At 41.5% G+C, this 21,369-nt stretch overlaps 1 protein-coding gene across 2 annotated transcripts in view; it reads right to left on the bottom strand.

Annotated features, from left to right (window-relative positions):
• Positions 1-11,042: 11,042 nt before the first annotated feature.
• The window catches only part of zbtb16a (zinc finger and BTB domain containing 16a), a 249,859-nt gene continuing 239,532 nt past the window's right edge, over positions 11,043-21,369 (bottom strand). For both annotated transcript variants that reach the window (XM_073030014.1, XM_073030015.1), the window contains exon 7: positions 11,043-16,671. In XM_073030014.1, coding sequence (XP_072886115.1) covers positions 16,442-16,671 — 230 coding nt within the window. In that variant the 3' untranslated portion in view covers positions 11,043-16,441. The remainder of the gene's footprint in view (positions 16,672-21,369) is intronic.

Raw genomic sequence — 21,369 nt, 5'->3', positions numbered from 1 at the left:
GAGTTCCTCCAGCTTGTTTGTACGTGTTGATTTGACCACAGCATCTGCAGTGTACTTGGTGCTTACATTTCTGTGTACGTAGTTATTTAACTACCTTAACTACCCACAGTTTCAACCAAAGATAAGGAAATATATATTTGGTATTGAAATAAAAATGTCCCAAGCTGGAATTGGCATGGAGTTCCCTGGTTGGAACCAACACAATCTCTGGAACTTCCAATGGTTTTTCACCAAGGTTGTGCCAGATCATCAGTAATAATTCCATTCTGTAAGTTATTTTATCCTTAAGGTTACAACTGTGGTGTATGTCGTAACTCATTGTGGTCTTTGCCTCTTGAGATTTATTTGAAGAACTATCCTCACAGCAACTATAATTTGCACGTTCTTTACTCAGTCTTGTCCAAACATCCTCAATGGGGCAATAATGATACATTTTCTTGCTACTTTCATGTGCAGAGACTTTTTGTTGTTGGACCTCAATCAATGTTAGCACAGGTGCTTGCAACTGCCATGATGTATACTTCTCAAATTGGATCACTTCAGAAATATCTGTTTATGAACCTTCGGTCCCACATTACCAATGCTTTGTTGTATCGTTAACTGTGAAAACTCAAAACAGTGGAACAAGTGAGGGAGGTGAAAAAGTATTGACTGAATTAGAATTTGCATAACAGCATTAATCTGAAAGATAGCTTGATAAACCGTGTTATTTAAGTAAATTAGGGAAAATGTGGTTTTAAACTCAGATTAATTGAAGTGATCAAATGTCTTCAGTGTCCAGAGGAGGAAAGGAAAAGATACAACATAAAATCATGTGGAAAAATATGTAATTGTATGCATGTCCTGGTGACCCTTTAATACGATGAAATAAATTCAACTGGAAACCACTAGACACAGAGGAACAGAACAATCAGGATTTGGAGCTAAGTGAGCATTAGCACATTATTAATAACTAATTCAGGGCACCAAGATGGGAGACGCACTTTAGCAATAAGGTGGTATTATGGCTCCACATGTCACAATACTTACTCATAATCACCATTAAGACATTCCAAATAAGGTGCATAGAAAGTAGACCAGTACAGCACAAGAACTGGCTCTTTGGTCTACAATATTGTTCCAAACTAATTACAGTACATTAGTAATTGAATGCCCAACTAAACTAATCTCTTCTGTATACAGTGCACTATGTCCACATTCTTCCATTCTCTGCATATTTTTGTGCTTGTCTAAGAGACTTTTAAATACCTCCATTGTATTTGCTTCCACCACTACCCCAGCTAGCACATTTCAGGCACCCACCGCCCTGTATATATAAAAAACCTTGCCCTGCACATCTCTTTTGATCTTACCCATCTCACTTCAAATGTGTGCCTTTTGATACTAGTCATTTCAACCTTGGGAAAGAGATACTGCCTGTTTACTCTATCTATGCCTCTCCTAATCTTGGAAACCTCCTTCAAATCTTTCCTCAGCCTCCACCGCTCCAGAGATAACAACCTAAATTGGTCCATCCTCTCCTTATAGCACACAACCTCTAATTCAGGGAGCAGCTTGGTAAACCTTTTCTGCACCATCTCCAATGACTCAACATCCTTCCTATAATGGGATGACTAGAACTGAATGCAATATTCTAGATGTAGCCTAGAGTTTTATAAATCTGCAATATATTTTTTGACTCTTGAAATCAATTCCTCAACCAAATAAGCTAAGCACAACATACACTTTGTTTACCTTTACCTTCAAAGAGTTATGAACCTTGACCCCAAGATCCCCATGTATATCAATACTGTCTTGCCATTAACAGTGTACTGCCTCTTTCCGTTTGGTCTCCCAAAGAGCAACACTTCACATTTGGCCTGGTTGAACTGCATCTGCCATTTCTTCACCCATATCTGCAACTGATCTATAGCCTGCTGTATCCTTTACCTGTCTCCCACATCACCAGTCTTCACATTGTCTGTAAACTCACTAACCCACCAATCTACATTTTCATCCAGGTCTTTTACAGTATATATATCACAAACAGCAGAGGTCCCAGTACAGATCCCTGTGGAACACCACTAATCACAGACCTCCAGCTAGAATAAGTCCCTTCAACCTTGAACCTCATGCACAAATGCACAAAAGCAAATTCTCCATGAAGGACTGAAGAAATAATCTCTCTTTATTGGAGGCCACATGACCTTCAATTTAAGCTGAGGTGGGAGTTTGCTTAGGTAAGAACTGTTTGCCAATTACTGAACAATAAAACAAGGTAGTTTTAATTGAGATTGTGTTTTTTTAAAAACAAGCGGCTTTAATTCTGATGAATGAGGTGCTCGGACAGGAATGAAAGCTCCCTTTACACTGTCCCTGGCCACTGCCTCCACTCCTGGCTACACTGTGCACCATTTCTAAAATGTACCACAGTTACCCCTCTTCCAAATACTTGCCAATCCTGTGCCCACTATCGAGAAAGGTGAGGGCACGTGAACGTCACTTACTCTGAGCCTCCCCATGTAACAAATCATTTGACCTGGAAATTATTTCACTATTCTTTCATCAGGGTTAGTTCTAAGTTTTTAGACCCCTCTACCTCACACATTTAGGAATAACACACAGACAGACATACTTTATTGATCCCGAGGGAAATTGGGTTTCATTACAGCCGCACCAACCAAGAATAGTAAAGAAATATAGCAATATAAAACCATAAATAATTAAATAATAATAAGTTAATCATGCCAAGTGGAAATAAGTCCAGGACCAGCCTATTGGCTCAGGGTGTCTGACACTCCGAGGGAGGAGTTGTAAAGTTTGATGGCCACAGGCAGGAATGACTTCCTATGATGTTCAGTGTTACATCTCGGTGGATGTAACACTAAGTTCCACGCATGGACTATTGTAATTCAAGGAAGCAGTTTATGACGCAGTCTCATGGGTTATTAAGAACGTGGACTTGTGAGTGACACCAAAGGTTAAATAAGAAAGACACAGACACACATTCAAAGCAGATATAGCAAGGGTTGGATTCAGAATAAAGGTCAGTCTGCGCATTGCCATTAATAACACTGACCCAAAAACAGAGATTCTGGAAGAACTCTGCCAGTGAAGCACCATCTGCACCAAGGGAAAACAATCAATATTTTGGGCCAGGGATCTTTTCTTTGTTGTTGCCGTGCTGTTGTTAAGCCCATCACCCCAAGTGGGTGCCAAAGACTGCCAACAGCAGCTCACCAGGGTCCTCTGTCCTGCGCCAGTCTCCTGGATAATAGATGGTTGACCATCCCTGTGGCTTCCACAGACATGAGGCTTTTACTACAGGGCTTCATATCTTCTAGGTGAAGATCCTTCCTCTCTCAGGGATGAGGTCTTTGGAGACCCCGTAGGTGCTTTTGTAGCTCTGGGTTTTTACAGGATGGGGTTACTAGCACCATGCCCAATCCTCCTCTTTGTGTAGATGGGCTTGGGACACTTCATAGTGGTGTTATCTTTCTTAGAGTTCAGTAGTATTACATCAAAGCTTGGTTCACAAGGGAAAACAAACAGATGTCACGATACAATTGAAAGCTTAGTCAAAAAGATAGGGTTGAAGGAATATTTAAAGGGGAGAATGTGAGAGGCACTGTCAGTGAGGTAATGGACATCTGAGGTGTGCTATCTGTTACAGATTCTCGTTGAGTAAGGAAGGCACTTTTAGAGGAGGGGCAAAAGCTGTGTCCCTGAACTACCACAGTCCCCGTGTTGGAGGTGCCCTGTTGGGACGTCCCCAATGCAGGCTCACATACATCAAGAAATGGCTATAAGTAATCAAGCTCATTTCATGCAGGCTACTTACAGGGGGCAAAGGGGACTTTTTAAAACCTCTTTAATTTGATAAGCAGGCGGCATGCTTAGTCACTGGCAATCGATTTCACGAGGTAAGTGTAATGTACTCACACTACAAGAATAGGTTAAATTAAAATAAAAGTTCTTGATTTTTTTTACATACAGGGTAGTGGGCGTCTGGAATGCGCTCCAAGAGGAAGTGGTGGGAGCAGCTATGACAGCAATGTTTACCAGGCATTTAGACAGACGCATGAGCTGTCGGTGAACAGATGGATATAGACCATGTGCAGGTAAATATGCACTATAAATTCTCATCATTGTTAACATAGACATTGTGGGCTGAAGAGCCTGTTCCTATACTGTTCTGTGTTTCAATGGTTCTCATTATCAGCCTAAATCCTTGGTATAAGGAGAGCGCCCTCTTCTTTGTGGTGGCGTGTTGGGGAGGAAGCATTAAGAAGAGGGACGCCTCACGTCTTAATAAGCTGGTAAGGAAGGCGGGCTCTGTCGTGGGCAAAGTACTGGAGAGTCTAACATCGGTAGCTGAGCGAAGGGCGCTGAGTAGGCTACGGTCAATTATGGATAACTCTGAACATCCTCTACATAGCACCATCCAGAGACAGAGAAGCAGTTTCAGCGACAGGTTACTATCGATGCAATGCTCTTCAGACAGGATGAAGAGGTCAATACTCCCCAATGCCATTAGGCTTTACAATTCTACCGCCAGGACTTAAGAACTTTTTAAAAGCTATTATTAATGCTTTTTGAGATAGTGATTTAGATGCATATCATATTTTTTTACTGAGTTAAGTATTGTATGTAATTAGTTTTGCTACAACAAGTGTATGGGACATTGGAAAAAAAGTTGAATTTCCCCATGGGGATGAATAAAGTATCTATCTATCTATTATCTGTGGAACTGCATAGCGCAAGGTTGGCTGTGTAGAACTCTGAGCAGAAGTCAGTGTTGTGATCAGAAACACTCGGATCATGAAAGCGGGCAACTTTCAGAGTGCAAGCTGGACCTCACCTTGTTCTGTTTTTCACACTCTCTTTAAATTCGTCAAAGATCAGAATCAGCTTTAATACTATTGGCATACGTCATGAAGCTTGTTGTTTTGCAGCAGTACATTGCAATACATAATAACTGTAAATTGCAAAATTAGTGCATGTGTATGTATATATACGTAAAATTTAAATTATATTAGTGCAAAAAGAGATAAAGTATAGTGAGGTAATGTACATGGGTTCCTTCTCCCTCTACACTCACTCAGGTTCATTGGAAAATGTACTGTACTACCGCTTAACGTATTCAAGACGATGTGTCGGGATAATAGGAGCAAGAACCAATATTCTGGAAAATGTGTTTATCTGGTGCCATCAAAGTCCAGATTATTGGAGTTTTGGTGTATCATTAAATTTACCAAAAGCAAAGTCACATGTTAGTAGAATGGACACAAAATAGTCAGCAAATGCTGGAATGAGGGTGGCATCCGTTAGTCTTGTGAGACCATGGATCTGCACCTGGAAAGTCTTGCTTCAGCCTCTCCCGGGCACAGGCCTGGGCAAGGTTGTATGGGAGACCGGCAGTTGCCCAAGCAGCGAGTCTCCCCTCTCCACGCCACCGATGCTGTCCAAGGGAAGGACAAGGGCTGATACAGCTTGGCACCAGTGACGTCGCAGGAGTTGCCAGAACGAGGTTGAAGACAACGTCTGACTGCCTTAGGGACTCCAGCTCCAGATTTGTCCTCAGGGTTTACTCCCGAAGCATTTCTCGTGAGCGGGTATGGCCGCAAGGCAGCGGAAGTTTGAAATCAGAGTTTTCCCCCTCTTAGATGGATTGCCTCCCCAGGCTGATGAGCTCCATCTACCCGAATATATGAGGAATGAGGACTAACAAACAAAATGCTGGAGGAACTCAATGGAGAGGAAATGCACAGTTGATGTTTAAGGTCCAGACCTTTCATCTGGATTCAATCGCAGCATTAAATCTACAGACAAGGACAGTGCAATTGTTGTCAGGTAGGCTAATGTTTACCCTGCAGATGCCAGACAGCAGCTCTCAGACACCACCTCCTACCTACCTCTGGACTAGAACCCCACTGGGCATCATCAGGCCATTATTTCTCATACCATCACAGACTTCAGCACCTCTGGAAATCTCCTCTCCGCAGTCTCCAGCCTTACTGTTCCCCAACCCTGCACTGCCCATTCCTACCTCCAATCCATGATTCGCAACCCAAACTCAGAAATTTATCTTAGTGGAATTCTGAATGGTTGGTATTGTCTTGGTCATTCATTTTACATAGGCCTGTTAATTTGGTATTTTGGAAGTGATGCATTCAATAAGAATTTTTTTTTAAACATTATTGGCAGAGCCTCAACTTTTCCAACTTCAACCATATCCTGTAAAATAAAATCACCAAACTTTCAGGATTAGACTGGAGTATTCAGGAATAATGACTTCATTTCTGAGACAGCCAACCCTGGAGGTTAATTGGAATATAAGCCACAAGGGCAGTATGATAGTTTAGTAGTTAGCGCAATGCTTTGCAGTGCCAGTCATCACCATTCGGAGTTCAATTCTCGCCACTGTCTGATTTGTATGTTCTCCCTCTGACTGCTTGGGGATCCTCCAATTTGTTGGATTAGCTATAGAATTATCATTTCTCTGGTATTTTCTCTGTCATTTAACTTTCTTATGTTTGCTTATAATTTTTATATAATCACCCGTAGACGTGTAATTGTTCAGTAAACTTTCCAGTAATTGTAGTATAGCAGATTCTGCATTTTTTCTAGAAGCTTCTCAGTTTTTCTGCAGCAGGTGTCATGCCACTTGAAGCCAGCTATTATGTAGGTTATCATTGAAAATTTGTTTCTCTCTAGTCAGAGTATCACATAGTCTTTTCTTTGTTCATTATTTGCTCTTAATAAAATGTCCTTATCTACCAAGTTTGAAACCTCATTTTTGACTTTCGAAGAACCTCAGATCAATATCACCAGATCCAACAGGATGCTCTAGTTTCCTCCCACATTCCAAAGGTCTATGGTGAGGGTCAGTATTCTGTGGGCACTGGAAACATGGTGACACTTGCAAGCCACCCCCAGCACAACCCTCAGACTGTGTCGATCACTGACGCAGAGCATTTCTCTGTCTGTTTCAATGTACTACATGTGAACTCAACAGGAGTTCAAATAAGTTGATTCCAAAGGCACCCATACATCAGCTAATCTCAGTAATCCATCTATCTCAGATTCCTCAGAGAGGAGGGACGGATTTAAAGTTTGGTTGAAGGCACCAGACAGACTCCTGTGGATAGATCTGGAAGTTCTTTGATTGCTGCTGGAGCAGGCTCCAGAATGGAGCTGTTAACTTTGGCTTCATTCTCCTGCCTCCAATGGCACAAAGTGACTCTCCTTACCCATGTGAATTACCTGAAACTGACAAAGTAGCTGCCTCCCCATACTCTCTCCAAAAACCTGTAAGAAAATAAACAATTTTCCTACAGGACTGCATATACCTGATATTTATTTGTATTTCCTTGAGACACTATTCCAACACAAAGAATTGACTTTTCTTTTCTGGGGTTTTCAACAATACAATTCTATCTTGAAGCTACATTAATTAATGTAACAAGATCTGCTCTTGAAGCAAGCCATGAATAATGTATTGAATAATTCATTGTAATTGTAAATATATTAAATCGAACAGCCTCTGAGACCAAATAAGCAAGACCAGTGTTTATTCCACTTCCATTGTAGACCTGATTAGTCATAACTGACCAAAGCTCCAAAGTCAACTGATATTGGAGTGGAACAGAAGTCACTCATACAACTAATAGGGCCAGGGTAGCAGGTACCTTCTTGTAAAACATTGATAAAACAATTATATTTTTTTAAAAACATTATTGGCAGAGCACCAACTTTTCCAACTTCAACCATATCTATATAACACGATACGTGCCAACCAGAAGCCATGGATGACCACAGAGGTGCATGCACTGCTGAGGTCCCGCGACTCCACCTTCAGAGCAGGCGACAAGGCAGCTTTAACAACATTAAGGGCCACACAGTCCCGAGCCATCAGAGAGGCAAGGCGTGCACATGCCCAGCTAATCCACAGTTACTTCCAGGACAGCGGGGACACGCGGCGCATGTGGAAGAGCATCCAGGACATCACCAATTACAAGACAACATCACCTGACTGTGCAGGTGATGCCTCCCTCCCAAATGCACTGAATAACTTCTACGCCCGGTTTGAGGTAGAAAATGACGTGGCGGCGAGGAAGTCCACCCTTCCTGCGAATGACCAGGTGCTGTGTCTCTCCGTGGCTGACGTGAGAAGAACCCTGTGCAGGTTCAGCCCACGGAAGGCTGCTGGACCAGACAACATTCCTGGCAGAGTGCTTAGAGGATGTGTAGACCAGCTAGCAGATGTTCTCACTGACATCTTCAACATCTCCCTGAGCGGCGCCACTGTTCCAACGTGCTTCAAGACCGCCACCATCATCCCCATGCCAAAGAGGTCTTCTGTGTCCTGCCTCAACGACTACCGTCCCATTGCACTTACATCCATCATCATGAAGTGTTTCCAGAGGCTCATCATGAGGCACATCAAGACCCTGCTGTCCCCCTCACTGGACCCCCTGCAGTTTGCGTACCGTCCCAACTGTTCAACAGATGACGCCATTGCCACCACCCTCCACCTGGCCCTAACCCACCTGGACAACAGAGACACATACGTTTGGATGCTGTTCATAGACTTCAGTTCAGCATTCAACACAATCATCCCTCAGAAACTGATTGGAAAGCTGAGCCTACTGGGCCTGAACACCTCCCTCTGCAACTGGATCCTAGACTTCCTGACTGGGAGACCTCAGTCAGTCCGGATCGGGAGCAGCATCTCCAACACCATCACACTGAGCACGGGGGCCCCCCAGGGTTGCGTGCTCAGTCCACTGCTGTTCACTCTGTTGACCCACGACTGTGCTGCAACACACAGCTCGAACCATATCATCAAGTTCGCTGATGACACGACCGCGGTGGGTCTCATCAGCAAGAACGACGAGTCAGCTTACAGAGAGGAGGTGCAGCGGCTAACGGACTGGTGCAGCCAACAAGCTGTCTCTGAATGTGAACAAAACAAAAGAGATGGTTGTTGACTTCAGGAGGGCACGGAGCAACCACTCCCTGCTGAACATCGACGGCTCCTCGGTAGAGATCGTAAAGAGCACCAAATTTCTTGGTGTTCACCTGATGGAGAATCTCACCTGGTCCCTCAACACCAGCTCCAAAGCAAAGAAAGCCCAGCAGTGTCTCTACTTTCTGTAAAGGCTGAGGAAAGTCCATCTCCCACCCCCTATCCTCATCACATTCTACAGGGGTTGTATTGAGAGCATCCTGAGCAGCTGCATCACTGCCTGGTTCGGAAATTGTACCAGCTCGGATCGCAAGACCCTGCAGTGGATAGTGAGGTCAGCTGAGAAGATCATCCGGGTCTCTATTCCCGCCATCACGGACATTTACACTACACGCTGCATCCGCAAAGGAAACAGCATTATGAAGGACCCCATGCACCCGTCATACAATCTCTTGTCCCTCCTGCCGTCTGGGAAAAGGCTCCGAAGCATTCAGGGACTTCCGACCAGACTATTCTTCCCCCAAGCTATCAGACTCCTCAATACCCGAAGCCTGAACTGACACCTTGCCCTACTGTCCTGTCCTGTTTATTATTTTTTGTAATGCCGGTACTGTTTTTGTGCACTTTATGCAGTCCAGTGTAGGTCTGTAGTCTAGTATGGCTTTCTCTGTTTTTTTTTATTATGTAGTTCAGTCTAATTTTTGTACTGTGTCATGTAAACCATGGTCCTGAAAAATGTTGTCTCATTTTTACTATGCACTGTACCAGCAGTTATGGTCGAAATGACAATAAAATTTGACTTGACTTGACTTGACAGATAGCTTCGTGATCACTTCAACTGATAATCTAAGAATGGTTGGTAAGCTCATCCCATCTGCACCTTGCCCTATGCATGCTAAACAATCTAATCCCACCATCAGCATCTTGATGGTAGTCCTCTTAGAACATAAGAACATAAAAAATAGGAGCAGGAGTAGGCCATCTGGCCCATCGAGTCTGCTCCGCCATTCAATAAGATCATGGCTGATCTGGTCATGGACTCATCTCCACCTACCTGCCTTTTCCCCAGAACCCTTAATTCCCCTACTATACAAAAAGAACCCTGACCAACTATTGTTGAAGCCTGATGACAGTTTCCATTTCTCACCCTTTCAGGTATTTCCAGCAAGGAGGAAATATTTCACCTTCTCTCCAGTCCTTCCACTTGCTTCAAGCCTGCCCCATATGTTTTTGACCTGTCTGATGAGGGAAATAAATCATTCCTTTGAACTCTGCCTGAGCACCTTAAGATCTTGTACATCTTCGCCAACTCTCTTCCAAATTAAAAAAAAAATCAAACACAGCCAATCCAATCATCTCTCATAACCAACACTTTACAGGGCTTATATTATTCTCGTAAAACACTTCTGCGCCTTCTCCAAATCCTCTTGTAATGTGATGCCCAGAGCTGTACACAATACTCATGCTGTGGTCTACTTAGTGTTGTATACAGTTCCAATATAACCTCCCTGCTCTTACCTTCTCTGTCTCAGATGATAAAGGAAACTATTTTTACCCTTACCTACCTGTCCTGCCATCACTGTCTATGGACACACTCTCCTAGCTTCTTCTGTTCTTCTACAACTCTAGATATTTTCCCAGTTACTGTATGATCCCTTCCATGGCTGAATTGTTCTCAAATGCAGTACTTCACACACAAATCTCAGATGCTGCCTTTTTTTTTTACCCAAAATACCATGCTATTTACTCCTGTAGTCAAAAATTTCCTCTACACTGTCAATCACATCTCCAACGCTTGTATTATCTGCAAACATAGACAATTCTTCTGTCACCTCGATTTCTATATCTTTTGTGTGATTGGAATCAAACTCTTGCTGGGATTTTAACTTATATTTTCTGCTCTGGTACATCAAACCAGTCTGTAGCTAGTTGTAAAATACAAGCACTTATACTAAGCCTGTAGATGAACCTTGAGAATGAGTCCTGGGCCAGATATAATGCTGCACCAACATTTAGACATGTCCTTGGAGCTTTTATCAAAAATTCAATGGAACCACTATCACAAGAAAAAGAAAGCAAAAGTAACAACACCTGAAATGCATATCATTTATTATTTTTCTAACTGCAGAGTCAAGGTATACAACTGAAACAATTGTTATTCTTATTTTTCTTTTACATGACTTATAAATAAAATACAAAAAAATGCTCACTACAAAAATCTACTGTTAGTAGGATGTAAAAAATATTCTCTTTCGCTATTGAAGGCACAAACTTCACTTAGTGACACATGAAGAAAAATAATCTGCAGCATTTCTTTTTTTCTCTCTCCCCCTGTATCGGAACACTGAAAAAAAAATGAGAGCAGAGGGAAAGTTTACACAGGAAAAAGAGGGATTAAAGCTTGGATGATTACATCACAACGTGGATGAGGCACACGCCCACGCTGTTGGCGTATTTTTGCGCTGACGAGGACAGGACCAGCGAACACTATTCCGAACACTGTTCTCATTCAAAATAAAAGGGAAAAAAGGAAAAGATTTTTTTTTTAATTTCCAGATTAACGAAAATGGCACCTTCTAAATGTAAGCTAACAACAGGTGCTGAGGTAGACTCAACTATAACATTAATTAAAAAAAAATAATAACACCATTTTTATATTTAAAAAAATTGTAATACAAAGCAATTAGACTGGCACATGCGCTGTCACAGACTTGATACAAAAAACAAAATGGCTGGTTGCCATGGATACACTTGGTCCAAAATGGCAGTCCTCAGTGCTAATATTTATATATAATATATATGTATATGTATATATAACTGGGCAGGATGCCTCTTTCTGCAACGTTACAAGTCTTCACCATCGTAAACCGGCGCATGCACAAGAAACACACCCTAAAAGTAAAACAGACAAAGGATTTGTTTTTAAACACACTTTCTGAACAAAAAAAATGTACAGAGCGTAGAACACCTTCTTGTCATAAACATATGCAACACTTGCACTTGACTGCAATAGGAATTTAAAGCCTGATTACTTTTTTTTCAAAAAAAAATGTAGAAAATATCGTAGACAGTTTAGGCACACCATCATAAACATCCATATGTTACTTTGCACCTTTTGCACTAAATCAAAATATTTGTTGCCCAGTGCTATTTTACTGACAGATCCAAGTTACTCCTCACAGGAACCCTTCCTTTGATGACTATCCTCAGAAGAGCTGAATGTGCAAATAACATGTGGAACCTATTTCCCTGGGCACTTAATGAAATTCATTTTAAATTCGTCTTTAATGAGATTCATAATTTCTCCCCTAAATATTTTGTGCCACAAAAAACACAACCAGCAAAGTCTATAGCAATGTTAAATTAGAAAAGTAATACTCACCTCAGTATAATTTAACCAATACTCCATGCTAGTGTTAAGCTGCTCACTCCTGACGCAACCCAGGCTTAAAAGATAAAATCTGTAGTTGTTTTGAGTGTTTTCACAGTTTCAAAAGGGTTTAGAATGAGCATTTCACACCCAAAGGCTGTACATTTCTGAAACCCACTAACAATGTAGAGGCCACTGTGTATCAGGCTTTTTGTACCTAAGCTTATGGAAAAGATATGCCCATGTTGATCAAGTGTCATTTACCCTTCCATAAAATATGGGCACTACTTGTGTCTCCAATTCCTTTTCAGATTCACATTATAATAGAATATACATTTAAGCTGACTTGGTGGTAAAATCAACTTTTGAAGGTTTGGGCTACAGGATGTATCAGCAAAGGATCAAACTGATCAAATGTTGTTTTTGAATCCTTGTTGAGTGATGGTGCTCTACACTAACAACCTCACTCTCAATTAGAGGATCTTGTTCAGGTTGGTTAGGTCAAGTCAGATCAGTTACACTTTGGGTCAATACGTAACTATTGACAATGGTGACTGTGGTTTAGTGTATTGAACAGAATGAAAGCAACTGGGTCATGACTGGTTAGAGCTTAGCTTGGCCGCACAGTTGTGATTCTGTCTTGTTTACAGTTAAATACATTTCACAACGATAGGATTGAAATGAATTGGCACCATCTTAAATCAAAATCATAATTTGCAAGCGTAATGTGAGGAGATCACATTTTTTGGGCATAGGAATTTTGAGCTTTGCAAGAATCAAATACTTCCCTATTTGGTGTTGGAGTCAGCACCAGGTTCGCCCAAAGTAACATTAGCCTAGGCCCTAACCTTTGCCAAAGGCCTGTGTCAGGTGCTCCCAGGTCAAAACCTGCTAACAAGTATTCCAAGTCCAGGGTAACTCGGCAAAAGATGCAATATGAATCATCAACATGTCACCATCCACCCTCCCGCACTGTGTTAGTTTCCACATCATCGCACAAGCCATCCACTGAGTCCCAATTTACAGCTGTATTGTTGGAAGACTCCCTAACCACTATTGTTGGGTAACATTAAAGAATGCAAGGCAGAAACTTTCCCTTTTAAACCCAGAGACAGGAAGCCAGTTCACTATTCAAATCTCCTTACTTGAAATAACAGCCCCATGGGTCTGCCGAATGTTCCTATGTTCTTTGTCTGGTCAAACAATTAACTCTCTCATGATCAACTTGCATGCAACAGAATATGATCCTGCAAGAATCCAGGCACTATCCTGTGGACATATTTTAAAGTGGTATTTGTTCTGATAATACACCACCCTGGGTGAGACTAAGTGGACTTAATACTGGAGTAAATTTGCAAATTGCCAAACAGTTTTGGCTTCTTCCAAAACAGAATGCTAAGAGAAATCAGAGGATGAAGTTGCATCTATGGGGGCAAACAATGCAAGTTAATTTTGAGTTGATGCAGCATCTTGACCTGAATCTTCAATGTACATCTTTTACCTCTACAGATGCCACTTGATCTGCTGAGATCTTCTAGCATTCTCTTTTCCATTCCATATGCCAGCATCTGCCATCTCTTTTGCTTTGCTTTCTTCCAACTTTGATAGTTAAATCCAAAGATAGGCATCAACCAAGCCATCCATGTCCACCATCCCAATGAAAACACTAGACTATCTTAGCTTCTGTACATTAAGTTCACCAGCAACAAAACTGTATTTTTGCAACAGCACATTCCAGAAAATTTGAGAGAATATGCATTTTCAATTTTCTGTTAAAGGGGAGCTTTCCCCATAGTGTTTTCTGACAACATCAACTAAGTGTGCATTGCAGTGAGTCAGTAATTCGCGTGGCAATTCACGTCTGGAGCAACATCATTATTTCAAGGAAAACAAGTGCTGCAGTTAATAAACCTTAAACGTTTCATGTGTTAAACAAATGAAATTACACTTTTGTTAAGTATTTTTAATTATTAACTGGCTGAATTGCCATCTATTTGCAGTTCCAACATATTTGTTCTGTGTTCAGCTATTCTGAGGAAAGTAACAGCAAGGACTGGGGTTCCAGCGTGGACAGTCAGTATTACATCAAAATATCTTCCATTGCAGAAGTGCTATAATTGAGTACAGGGCTTTTCAGTGAGGAAGCCCAATCTTTATCCAAGTGTTTATTCCCTGTTCCTTACATTTTTCCTTCCAAAATCGAGGGGACTAGTAGTCCATAATATTCCTTTAAGAACTGAAGTGCATTTGGGAAGAAACTTTATGGGAGAGGAGAAACAGGTGACAGTGTTACAGAGGTATGGAGGTAGAAAAAAGGAACGGGAGCATGGGGGAAGAGGAGGGGGAAGGGAGACTGAGAAGGGAATGCTAAGATAGAAGGGGGAGAGGGGAGGGAGATACGACAGCGAGGGGGGGCGATGCGACAGTGAGAGGGAGCGGGGGCAATGCGACAGCGAGAGGGAGCAGGGGGCAATGCGACAGCGAGAGACAGAGACATGAGAGAGAGAGTTATTGGGGTTGCAAAATGACAGGATAATGAATGAATAAAAGGCAGGAAAGGGGGGAAGAGAGGGAACGATGCATTAGAATAAGGGAGGAGGTAGGGAAAATGATGGATTAGGCAAGAGAATAAAGTCAGACATTTTGGAAGTTTTTGGCGCTGTGCAGGTTTAGCAAGAACTTTACTGATTACACAACTAACAAAGTATTCTTCATGAAACACAGTCAAGTTAAAGGATCCTTCAGTCAGATGCAACATGATTCCCAACTGCCTCCCACATTGTCTGGCAAGAGAACGTCCCTCTTCCACTCCCTACCTCTCCTCCCTTGGCAAGTCTATCCAATGTGCTGCCTGATTTTATTCATAACTAGAGTTTATACTATGAAATAACTTCTCTGTTTTTGATTTAGTGCTAAATGCATGGAATAACATTGGGATACAACGACACTGCATCAATTCCCACACATATTCACAAAAAAAATTATTCACATCACAGAGGTGGAAAGGGATGGAACTCATCGCAAACCTACAAAAAGGACCAACAAATATTACAAAAATATCACAATTTTGTAAATATCTAATCATTTCTGTCTGAATTTCACAGAGATCTGCCTCAGCCCCAAAGAACCAAAAAAATCCTCACCCTCTATATTCAGTGTATTAATATTCTTTACTAAAATCCCTCATTAAACATCCAGTCTGTTTCTCTCTTTCTCTCACACACACACTCACACACCGCACGATAGCCAAATGTCCAGATTCTGTCCCAAGTGATACTTCTTTTCTTGTTCCTTCACATTTTAACAAAGATACATTAACTGTTCTTGTAATTCAAGCTTTAACACTTTTTTTGTTTTGCCCAGTTATCTCAACTTAGAAACCCAGTCACCAATGGTTGCCCTTCCAATCTTTAGGACAAACATTTTCATTTTAAGGCCAACCCCATTCCCTTTTTGCTGTCAAACCGAAAGGAAAGAACCATGTGTAGCAAGCTCTGTCCTTACCTCTGTTTAGTTTTTAAAGCATTCCCCACCCATCCCACTTCCCACCCCCACCTCTAAATTCCGCTACATTCCCACAACCCCTTTACAGATAGGTGCTGTAATCTTGCCAATACAAACAGCAAATAGCAACAAGCATGAGATGAACGATCCCGGCAACAATTAGAAACAAAAATACTGCAACTGTGCTTTAGTAACTTGACAAAATAAAATAAAGAGGTAGCTTTTGGAATAAATTTTGACCCTGGCCAAATCAACCAACCCGGGTCATTATTTCTTTAAAAAAAAACATAACAAAAAAAATACCAGTTTTGGTAATGACTACACACTCGTATAAATTTGAAAATAAATTGCTTTCTCTGCCCTGGCACTTGGCAGTCTTTTAAGTACTTAACCCTTTTACCACTGCCTGACATACTTAAATGGCTCAAGGTGGTAGGCTAAAGAGGGAGACAAGCGCATGGGGGAACAAAAATAACATTAATTGAACGAGGTCATACAACACGAGGTAATCCAAGCATACTGTGCACAACACAGAAAATGGTTCAAAACAATTAAAAAAAAAAGAAATCCTCTCCACGTTCACAGCACTGTTTATTTCCTTATTCTCTTTTTGATGATTAGACGTAGCACAGATAGAGATAAGTCTTCTCTATTCTCCAGTCTGGTGGGATATCCTCAGGTTTGTGGCTTTTCATGTGCTTCTGCATAGCAGAGAGACTCGGGCAGTAATCCAAGCATATCGTGCACTGGTAGGGGGAGGCCCCATTATGGGTGCGGAGATGTTTGATCATCGCTGAGTAGTCCCGGGACCGCTGATGACACAGCTTACACTCAAAGGGTTTTTCTCCTAGAGAGATAACAAAAAAAACACATGAATCCGCTGACCAAATATTGAATGACAATAATCACTCCTCCCTCCCATTACCAATTACATACCTTTATCTCTACACCCCCAAATAACCATTTCCCCTCGCTCTTCAAGGTTCTCCAAAACTTATCGGTAGTAAAGCTGCTCTTCTAGACCAGCACCATCCCTTGGACCCATAAATGCCCAGAAATTTATCACAGCCATTTAGAGGTAAAGAAGTGCACACCCTGGGGAAGGAACTTGTCTTCATCACTGTTCTCAATGGCCTAACCAACTGTATGCCCTGGTCCAGGCTTCCTGACCTAATGGAAGTACCCTCCCTCCATACCCTGTATTAAGCCCTTAAAAAAAAGTTTCAATGAGATCTGCTCCCACCCATTACATTCTGAAGAATAATACCAGACTACATCAGCTCTCCTTGGCACATTCTTGGATCAAGTCTTATGACTCACCAATGCACACAGTGGCAAGTAAATCTTTTCTTAGCTGAGAAGATATTAAGTGGGCATAATACACCCTGTGTGGTCTCATCAAGCCCCCAAACAATTCTTTATTTCCATTTATGATAAAGAGTGACATACCCATCTTTTAATACAGTCACATTGGCCTTCAGTGACTTCTCCTCAACATGCTCATCCCCCAGCCCCAAATATTTGTCTTAAAGTCCTTTCATTCTCCCTCCTTCATTGCCATATCTCCTGTTGTAACCCAATAACGTCAGTTAGAAAATAGCTTCTCTTTGTGTGTTAGCCAATAGCCAGTAGTCTATCCGATTGTAGAAGGCACCTCTATCACGCTCAGATTGAGTGAAGTTCTAAAGTCTAAGGAACACAAGGTCAGAACACACATTGAGGCAAATAGCATGGGAGGATGGGACAATTGATATCCATACACAGATATAGTCCTCTGGAGCAAAGCAAAGCCAAAACAATAAAAATTGCTTTGAAATCAGTTCTCCGATTCCAAGGAACAATAACAATATATCATTAAAATTTAACTTTGATTAAGTATCCATTTAGAGCTGTTAGCAACAGTTTCTTCCCCTGACGGGTTTCTGAATGCTCCATGAACACCATCTCATTCCTCTTTTGCACTGTTTCATTTCTTTAATATTTTTATTGTAAATTATAAGTGATCATTGATGTCTTGCACTGTACTGCTGCAAGACAACAAATATGAATAAACAGTGATAATAAACTTGATCCTATTTTTTTTAAACCTATTTATTCAAGTACGTGTGAGCATGTGGAACTTGTGATCACTGGGAGTGATTGATGTAAATGACGGATTGAATTATATTAATAAAGACAGGAAAGGGCTCAAACTGTTCATATAGTCTGTTTCTTTGCCATATATCCTATTTCTTTAATTCAGTAACCTAACAAAATACAACGTGCCGAACACTTTTATTAGTGTTAAAGTTCTTAAAAACTGCTTTATTCTTGAAACATTCAAAAAAGTTTTCATTCAGGTCACTGATGGACTGACCTCCAGCAACGTATTTGACACAAGCAGTAATGCTCAATTGGACGAGAGTTTTCATCAGTGACGCAGGCCCTTTGCTCAGCCAATCTATGGCATACAGGAGTGAGACGGATTGGCTGCTTGAGTGGTGTTGCAACAACAACCTTGCACTCAATGTTAGTAAGAGCAAGGAAGTGATTGTCAACTTAAGGAAGGGGACATCAAGGGGACACACACACTTTCAAGTTCCTGGATGTCATCATCTCTGAAGATTTATCCTGGGCTCAACATATTGATGCAATTACAAAGAGGACACGACCGCAGCTATATTTCATTAGGATTTTGATGAGATTTGTTATGTCAAAGAATCTAGCAAATTTCTACAGATGCACCATGGAGAGCATTCTGACTGGTGGCATCACTGTCTGGTAAGGGGGTGGGGGGGGGAGAGAAACACTACACAGGATCAAAAAAACCTGCAGAAAGTTGTAAACTCAACCAGCTCTATCATGGGCACTAGTCTCCCCAGCATCCAGGACATCTTAAAAAGGCATGCCTCAAAAAGACTACATCCATCATTAAGGACCTCCACTACCCAGGACATGCCCTCTTCTCATTGCGACCAGCAAAGAGGTGGCACAGTAGCTTGAAGACACATAACTCAACATTTCAGGAACAGCTTCTTCCCCTCCATCATCAGATTTCTGAATGGACAATGAACCCATGAACACTACCTCACTATTTTGGCTTTCTTACATACATATGCATGCGTATGTATATATTTATATACAGTACATATTTATATATTTTTCTTACTATAATTTATAGTGTATTTTATGTATCACACTGTGCTGCTGCCACAAAGCAACAAATTTCAAGACATATGTCAGTGATAATAAACCTGATTCTGATTCCATGAAACTCTTCCCAATTTAATTCATCTGATACTGCCCACATAACCATATACTTTCATGTGCTTATTGGATTTCCCTATAAATAAATCTTTTGTATTCTACTCAATGCATCCAGATGACCATCACTTCCAGATTCCAGAATCTTTTAGCATTCAGAAGGAAGATGTGGTGACAGAGTGCTGGGTGGACACCAGCTAAAGGCCACGTATATTTGGGTTGGGATACTTCACCCGATTAAATAGCCCTGCTAGTAAATTAGATTGATTTAACAGGTCTAATTTAACAGATACTTACAGCAGTGCATTGCAGTAGTACAATAACAGAATGCACACAAAAAGTATTACAATTAAAGACAGAGTGTAGTGCAGACAGACAATAGGGTGCAAGGTCATAACTGGGCACCTCTGGTTGGCCTCCCAATAAGAGGTCAGAGTGCCAGGTGTTCCACACCAAAGGCTGGAGGAGAAGACAGCTGAAAAATGGAAGATGTTGTGAGACACAAGATTAGTTTAACACCATTTCAGTTCAAAGTAAATTTATTATCAAAGTTCATACACATCACCATATTCTACCGAGATTAATTTTCTACTCAATAAATCCATAATAGAATAATAACCATAATAGAATCAATGAAAGACCACACCAACTTGGGAGTTCAACCAGTGTGCAAAGACAACAAACTCTGAAAATACAAAATATAACAATAAATAAGCAAAAAATACCGAGAATATGAGATGAAGAGTCCTTGAAAATGAGTCCATAGGTTGTGGGAACATTTCAGTGATGAGGTGAGTGAAGTTATCCCCTCTGGTTTAAAAACCTGATGGCTGAGGGGTAATAATTGTTCCTGATCCTGGTGGTGCGAGTCCTGGACCTTCTTCCTGATGGCAGCAGCGAGAAGAGAGCATGGCCTGGGTGGTGGGGGTCCCTGATAATGGATGCTGCTTTCCTGCGACAACACTTTGTGTAGATGTGCTCAGTGATGGGGATGGCTTTACCCACGATGGATTGGGTTGTAAGATTTTCCATTCCAGGGCATCAGTGTTTCTATACCAGGATGTTCCACAGCCAGTCAATATACTCTCCACCACACATCTATAGAAGTTTTTCAAAGCTTTAGACGTCATGCCAAATCTTTGCAAACTCCTTAGGAAGTAGAGATGCTGCCGTGCTTTCTTCATAATTGCACTTGCATGTTGGTCCCAGGACAGATCCTCTAAAATGATAACACCAAGGAATTTAAAGTTGCTGACCCTCTCCCCCTCTGATCCTCCAATGAGGAATGGCTCATGGACCTCTGGTTTCCACCTCTTGGAGTCAATTGTCATTGCTGACATTGAGTGAGAGGTTGTTGTTGTGGCTCCACACAGCCAGATTTTCAGTCTCCCCCCCCCCCCCCTCCATATGCTAATTTGACCTTCAACAGTGGTGTCATCGGCAAACTTGAATATGGCATCGGAGCAGTGCTTAGCCTCACAGTCATAAGTGTAAAGTGAGTTGAGCAGGGGGTGAAGCACTCAGCAGATGGAGGATCTCGAGGCTCATCCAAGGATTCTGGTTGGAGGAGACTCAATGATTTTCTGGGGACACAATCGTCTACAACTGTTTTAATAAATACTGCTCTACGTTCCCATCACAAGCACGTCCATGAGGTTTAGTTTGTTTCAGTTTCAATTAAGAAGCTTTGTAGAGAGAGTCTCACTGACAGAAACAGAATTAAATGTTGCAGGATTGTCAGCAGTGCCTGATGCCTAAATGAATGTGTTTCACTCAGCAATATAAATTCGAGTGACTTTCTTACAAGTGTCTCCCCTGGGCACTTTGCCATTCTGGAAATTTATTACAAGGTGCATATGAAAAGGACATAACTTTGATCATTTCTGGCCACGTATTATAGGAAGGATGTGGAAGCTTTATAGAGAGTGCAGAGGAGATTTACCAGGACGTTGTCTGGATTAGAGAGCATGTCTTATGAGGATAGGCTGAGCGAGCTAGGGCTTTTCTCTTTGGAGTGAAGAAGGATGAGAGGTGACCTGAGAGAGGTGTACAAGATGATAAGAGGCATAGATGGAGTGGACAGTCAGAGACTTCTTCACAGGCTGGAAGTGGCTAATATGAGGTGGTATAATTTTGATATAATTAGAGGAGATTATATCAAATTTCCTCTAAATTTGAGGAATTTAGAGGATATAAGGAGGATATCAGAGGTTTTTACAGAGAACAGTGGGTGTGTGGAATGTGCTGTCAGGGGTAGTGGTACAGGTAGATACATTAGGGGTATTTAGGAGACTCTTAGATA

Source organism: Hemitrygon akajei, chromosome 26 (assembly GCF_048418815.1).
Source record: "Hemitrygon akajei chromosome 26, sHemAka1.3, whole genome shotgun sequence".
NCBI classification, from domain to species: Eukaryota; Metazoa; Chordata; class Chondrichthyes; order Myliobatiformes; family Dasyatidae; genus Hemitrygon; species Hemitrygon akajei.
This window is presented reverse-complemented; position numbering and strand designations above follow the sequence as displayed.